Source organism: Pituophis catenifer, unplaced genomic scaffold, assembly GCF_029215685.1.
Source record: "Pituophis catenifer annectens isolate HBS135680 unplaced genomic scaffold, rPitCat1.0.hap2 SCAF_4, whole genome shotgun sequence".
Classification (NCBI taxonomy): domain Eukaryota; kingdom Metazoa; phylum Chordata; class Lepidosauria; order Squamata; family Colubridae; genus Pituophis; species Pituophis catenifer.
Genome location: NW_027256884.1, coordinates 130,745,202 through 130,751,572, shown reverse-complemented (window position 1 = coordinate 130,751,572; position 6,371 = coordinate 130,745,202). Strand labels below are relative to the sequence as shown.

Here is a 6,371-nt window from a genome sequence, read left to right as displayed (position 1 = left end):
CGTTAAATCAGAACTAATAAACCAGCTTCATTTTGAAAGTTATTAGCTGGAAGTTCAGCTGCTTGCAAATTATAATTCGGTGCTTCTCAACCTTCGCTTCTTGGGAAACTGTGGATTTCAATTCCCAGCCGGAGAATTCCCCATGGGCTTTGCTTGTTCAGAAGGTGAAAAGGGGGATCACGTGACCCCCCCCACCCCAGGACACGGCAACCGTCGTAACTATGAGTCATTGCCCAGCATCTGAATTTTGATCACGTGACCTTGGGGAAGCTGCAACGGTCGTTAAGTGTTTAAAGGTGAAGCCATAAGTTATTTGTTTTCAGGGCCGTTGAGACCTCAGACAGTCACTAAAGAGCCGTGACAGCGCAGTGGTAAGAGTGCAGTACTGCAGGCTACTTCTGCTGACTGCCGGCTGCCTGCAATTTGGCAGTTCGAATCTCACCAGGCTCAAGGTTGACTCAGCCTTCCATCCTTCCGAGGTGGGTAAAATGAGGACCCGGATTGTTGGGGGCAAGAGGCTGACTCTGTCAACCGCTTACAGAGGGCTGGAAAGCCTTGTGAAGCAGTATATAAGTCTAAGTCAGGGATGCCAAACACAATGTGTTCGGATCTGTTCCGTGGGGCCATTCTGGAAAATGTAAGGGGCTGGCCCATGTCCCTTTGGCCCCATTTAACCAATGCGAAGAGGAAACATCGGACCAGGGTGGCTTCAGCCTGATCTGCGCAGTGTGAAGAGGAAACATGCCAGCAGTTTGGGGAGTGGCATCAAGCTGGCCATGCCAACCCAGTCGGCCAACCCAGTTGGCCACGCCCAGTGAGTGGCATCAAGATGACCACGCCCACCTGTTGGCCACACCCAACCAGTTGGCCACCCCCCCTCCCACCCCCCAGGTCAATCGTAGCCCTGATGCTGCCCTCAATGAAATTGAGTTTCACACCTCTGGTCTAAATTGCTAAATGTATGGTTGCAAGTTGAGGGTTACCTGCATTGCAATCTCCCCCCGTCTAAGGAGAGCAGCCTGGAAAAAGCTTCTGTCAATCCAGTTATCCATAAATCAGGATGAAGCAACCTGTAGTTTAATAGTCTGAGAAATCCAGGAAGGGAGGTGGGGCGAAAGGGCCAATTCTCTAAATGCTCCAGGCAAGGCTCATGGAAGCCCCTGGTTGGAATGAAGAAATTCTAGATTTAGTTCTGGTTGGTAAAAATAACCGAAAGACAGCTGGTGGGGGGAATGGGGTGGGGAGGGCTGGGGACAAGGGCAATTAAAGGACACCTCACCAAACTTGTTGGTCTTCTTCTAGGGCAGCTTAGCCCCCCACCACTCCACACACACACACGCAGAAAACAAAAACCAAATTTGCAAACCTCTTAAGATTTGTTTATGATTATCCGGATGCATTTGCAACCCACAATTGAAGACACAGACCTCAAAACCCTTTCTCATTTCCTTTTTTAAAAAATTGGTTTATAATATAAAATAGAAACATGCGAAAGAAAATAGTAGGAAAAATAGGGGAGGGATAAGGGAAGGGAAGAACGTAAAAAAGAAGAAGAGACATCTGACTTCCAACTCCCTTTTGGTGCAGTAGAATAAGATAATAGCATCAAACCTCAACTTTTTGCTTTTACCTAATACTGTAAAGTAGCCATTTCTATAACGACAAACCCATCTCATCGGTAAAACCACAAATCAAAGTTTCATTTTTCCCCCACTCTGAGCACAAAAGTCCAGAAGTGGTTTCCAAGTAGAAACAAAAGTACTTGTGATTTTTTTCCCCCTTTGATCAAAACAAATCAATTTAGCCGTCTCTGCTGCCTCCATCAACTTTTGCAGCCCTTCATCCATGGTGGGGATCAAAATGTCCTATGCATTTTTGTGCATAGAGTAATCTTGCTGCCCTCAACTGATATAACACCAAAGTTCCATTTTTCTTCCAAGTCTTTTTCCATTAAACCCGCCCAAAAAGTTTCTGGTTTTATCGTTATATTCATTTTGAGACTTTTCTGTTTTGACCTCAAAACCCTTTGAGAAAAGAGCAAAAAATAACATTAATAAAATTTAAGAAAGGTATAGGACAAAATGCTACATTTAGTACTCAAAACTGCAATACATATACACATATACACATATACACATATACACATATACATATATACATATATACATATATAAGGTAAAGGTAAAGATTCCCCTCGCACATATGTGCTAGTCATTCCCGACTCTAGGGGGCGGTGCTCATCTCTGTTTCAAAGCCGAGGAACCAGCACTGTCCGAAGACGTCTCCGTGGTCCTGTGGCTGGCATGATTCAACGCCAAAGGCGCACGGAACGCTGTTCCCTTCCCACCAAAGGTGGTCCCTATTTTTCTACTTGCATTTTTTTTTACCTGCTTTCAAACTGCTAGGTTGGCAGAAGCTGGGACAAGGAATGGGAGCTCATCCCTTTACGCGGCACTAGGGATTCGAACCGCTGAACTTTTGATTGACAAACTCAGCGTCTTAGCCACTGAGCCACCGCGTCCCTTATACACATATACACATATACACATATACACATATACACACATACACACACATATATATACATGATGGCAGAAACCTGGTTCGATGGAATTTGGGGAAACACGGTATATATATTTTGGAATCGTCCTTGATGGCAAATGAATTATGAGCTGGATGTGTCGTGTACATGCAAATAAGGCAAATACAATTTTAGGTGATGTTCCCAGATATATACTTTTTCCAATCATAGGGAAGCAATTAGTAGATTTTATTTCTGCATAGTTGAGATACTTATTTAGAATATAGGCACGCAATAAGGAACATCCAAGATAGAGTTTCTCAACTTTAAGTAATTTTAAGATGGGGGGACTTCAGCTCCCAGAATTCCCCCAGACTTTAGGCTAATTGCCAGGAGACAGTGAATTCTAGTTGCGTCTTATACATGAAAGCTGGCTGGCTGGTTTTGGGCCAATCACTAGGAAGCTGTGAGTTCTAGTCCCGCCTTAGGTACAAAAGCTGGTTGGGTGACTTTGGGTCAATCACCAGGAGACGGAGAGTTCTAGTTCCTCCTTAGGTGTGAAAGCCAGCTGGGTGACTTTGGACCAATCACGAGTTCTAGTCCTGCTTTAGGCATGAAAAAAAAACCTGCTAGTCCCTTTGAGCCAAATCCCTCTCTCTCTCAGCCCAACCCACCTCACAAGGTTGTTGTTTTGGGGGGGGAGGGAAAGGAGGAGGGAGGTATATATTCGATATGTTTGCCTGATTATTCCTCAAAATAATAAATACAGGCTCGAAATAAGTCTTCTGAGCCCAACACCCTCTGGTCATCCTGAGACCTCCACAAGGAGACTGGATAGCTCTGCAGACTAATGCATTGTAATTTAACTCCAGCTGTCTGCAATTAGTAAGTTCGAATCTCCCCAGGCTCAAGGTTGACTCAGCCTTCCATCCTTTCTAAGGTGGGTAAAATGAGGACCCGGTTTGTGGGGGCAATAAGCTGATTTTGTATAAATATACAAAAGTATGAAGGCTATTGCTTAACGCACTGTAAACCGCCCTGAGTCTCTGGAGAAGGGCGGCATATAAATCAAAATTAATTAAAAAAAGTTGTTGTTTGAGGGGGGAGGACATATTAAAATTATTATCAGAACCTGGAGAAAGGTACCTAATCTTCTTCCTCCCTGGATCTTCCAGCTCCTCTGACTCCCCCCTACCCACCCCCACCCCCCCGGCACTGAAGGCGTCCAGATGATTTGATCCGTTCGGGTCTTTGTAAACTTGACCTGCCCTAGAAGTGGGTACGGGGAGAAGCCCCCTTGGCGTTGTGCCGAGGGTGTGTCCGGGGGTCCCCTCCAGACCCAGCTGGGGCTTTCGGCTCTTTCGGGGACCCTGGCGAGCCCTGCTTGGCCGGGGCAGAGCCGGTGGGGTGGGGGGGGGATGCCCAGGCGAGGTGCCGCCGCAGGCAGCTGGGGACGGCAGCCGGGGAGGGGGGGGGGAGGGAGAAAAGGCTGGAGGGGGGGGGCGGACCATGCCTGCCTGCCAGCCTGCTTGCAAAGCCTCCTTCCCGGAGCCTGTTGTAGCCGGAGGAGGAGGAGGAGGAGGAGGAGGCGGAGAGGGCGGGCGGGCGGGCTGCAAGGACCATGGTGCTGATCCTGCCCCACATGCTGATCGCTGCCCTTTCGGTTTTTCAGGCTGGGGGCAGCAGGTCTTCCCCAAGGCCGAGGAGGCGGGAGGCGGCGGCGGAGGAGGAGGAGGAGGAGGCACCGACTCCCTGCAGGTAAGGCCGGGGGGGGGACGGGGGCGGGGAGAGGGAGGGGGGCATTGAGGAAGGGGGTTCCGCGTGCAGAGGGTGGCCTCGCCCCCAGCTTCGTCCTCTGTCTGGGCTGCGGGGTCCCGTCCAGGCTTCGCTCAGTTGGCAGGAGAAAGTTGCTTTTGTTAGCTTGCCTTTTAAAGAAGTTCTTTCTTTCTTTTTCTTTCTTTCTTTCTTTCTTTCTTTCTTTCTTTCTTTCTTTCTTTCTTTCTTTCTTTCTTTCTTTCTTTTTCTTTCTTTCTTTCTTTCTGTCTTTCTTTTCTTTCTTTCTTTCCCTCTCTTTTTTCTTTTCTTTCTCCTTCTTTCCTTCCCTCCTTCCTTCCCTCCCTCCCTCTGTCCTTCCTTCCCATTCCCATGTTCCTTCCTTCCCTCCTTCCTTCCTTCTCATTCCCTCCTTCCTTCTCATTCCCTCCACCCTCCCTCCCTCCTCCTTCCTTCTCATTCCCCTCCTTCCTTTCTTCTTCTTCCTTTCGTCTCCTTCCCTCCCTCCCTCTGCCCTTCCTTCCCATTCCCATGTTCCTTCCTCCCCTCCTTCCTTCCCTCCTTCCCTCCTTCTCATTCCCTCCTTCCTTCTCATTCCCTCCTCCCTCCCTCCTCCTTCCTTCCTTCTCATTCCCTCCCTCCTTCCTTCTCCTTTCTTCCTTCCTTCCTTCTCCTTCCTTCCTTCTCCTCCCTCCCTCCCTCTCCCTCCCTCTGACCCTTGTACTCTCTCCCTGCTTTCTGCTTTCTGACAATCGCTGAGCTCCCAGGGAAGACAGGTCTTCAGACCAAGCCCCTCCTTCGCTCTGCCCGCTGGCTCTGCCAGGCTCTAGTCTAGATGGCCTTCGGAGTCCCCGCCGGGGACTGCAGGCGGCCTGCCCGGGTCTGCAATGCAGGAGTCCTCCATGCGCCGAACGCCACGAAGGCCGCGCAAGGCTGGGAGAGTTGCCATAGCTGAACATCAGCGGTGGGGAGGAGGGGGGGGGCGCGGCTCCCGGCTCTGCTCTGGGAACGTTCAGCTTCTGCAAATGGCACGTTTGGGGGCTGGCTGGGTGGGTGGGTGGGGGTGAAATTGCAGCCCCTCCTTCATTTTTTCCCCTCCTTCGCCCTCGCTCACAGTTGTGTGATTCGTACAAAGTGGGAGACACGTTGTGGATCTCCCTGGCTTGCCCTTGCCAGAATAGCCGACAGCAAGACAAAATTCAGGGGAATAAAAATAAAACTCCCTAAATACGCACAGGACACACCCCACGGGAGACAAGCAACTTTTCCCTTTTTGGACAGTAAGTTGCTCCCTTTCTTTCTTCCTTCCTTCCTTCCTCCCTTCTTCCCCCCATTCTCCTTCCTCCTTCCTTCCTTCTTTTCTTCCTTCCTTTTTCCTTTCCCTTTCTTTCTTCTTCCTTTCCCTTTCTTTCTTTCTTTCTTTTCTTTCTTTCTTTCTTCTCTTTCTTTCTTTCTTTCTTTCTTTCTTTCTTTCTTTCTTTCTCACACACACACACCCACCCACCTCTCTTCAGAAGTGATAGGTATTATTTCTTCTTGGTCTCCTTCCCCCTTCACTCTCTGATTACTCAACTGGCTGATCATGAACCTCCAATAAACTTCCTGAAGACCCTTTTTGAACCGACTCTGTCTGGGAGGGCCATGGGAAGACTCTGGGTCCCACAAGGCTCTTCCCACCAGCATTGATTATGTTACCTAGTTGGGGGATGAAATGTTTTCAAGAAAGCACCAAGGTCACAGAGCACCAAGCACACCACAGCCGCCGCCCTCCTCCTCCTCCTCCCTCTCTCTTTTAGCACTGGTGATGTTTCATAGTTGGGTCATGAAATGTCCCTTCCTCTTTCCATTCTCCTTCTCTACAACTCTATAAGTCCTACTAACTTCTAGCACTGATGACGTTACCTAGTTGGGTCATGAAAAGTCTACAATAAAACCACCAAGCTCAGAGAGCACCAAGGAACCTCCTCCCCCTCCCCTCCCCCTCCCTCCTCCCCTTCTCTTGCAAACCTTCCTCCCTGCCCCTTCTAGCACTGATGACATTCCCTAGCTGGGTCATGAAATGTCTGCAAGAGAACCA

General features: G+C 49.1%; 1 protein-coding gene across 1 annotated transcript in view; it reads left to right on the top strand.

Annotated features, from left to right (window-relative positions):
• The first annotated feature begins 4,142 nt into the window (after positions 1 to 4,142).
• PDE2A (phosphodiesterase 2A) overlaps positions 4,143 to 6,371 on the top strand; it is a 206,578-nt gene continuing 204,349 nt past the window's right edge. The window contains 2 exon segments of the mRNA XM_070943043.1: positions 4,143 to 4,196; positions 4,199 to 4,279. Of these exon segments, the coding sequence (XP_070799144.1) occupies positions 4,143 to 4,196; positions 4,199 to 4,279 (135 nt within the window).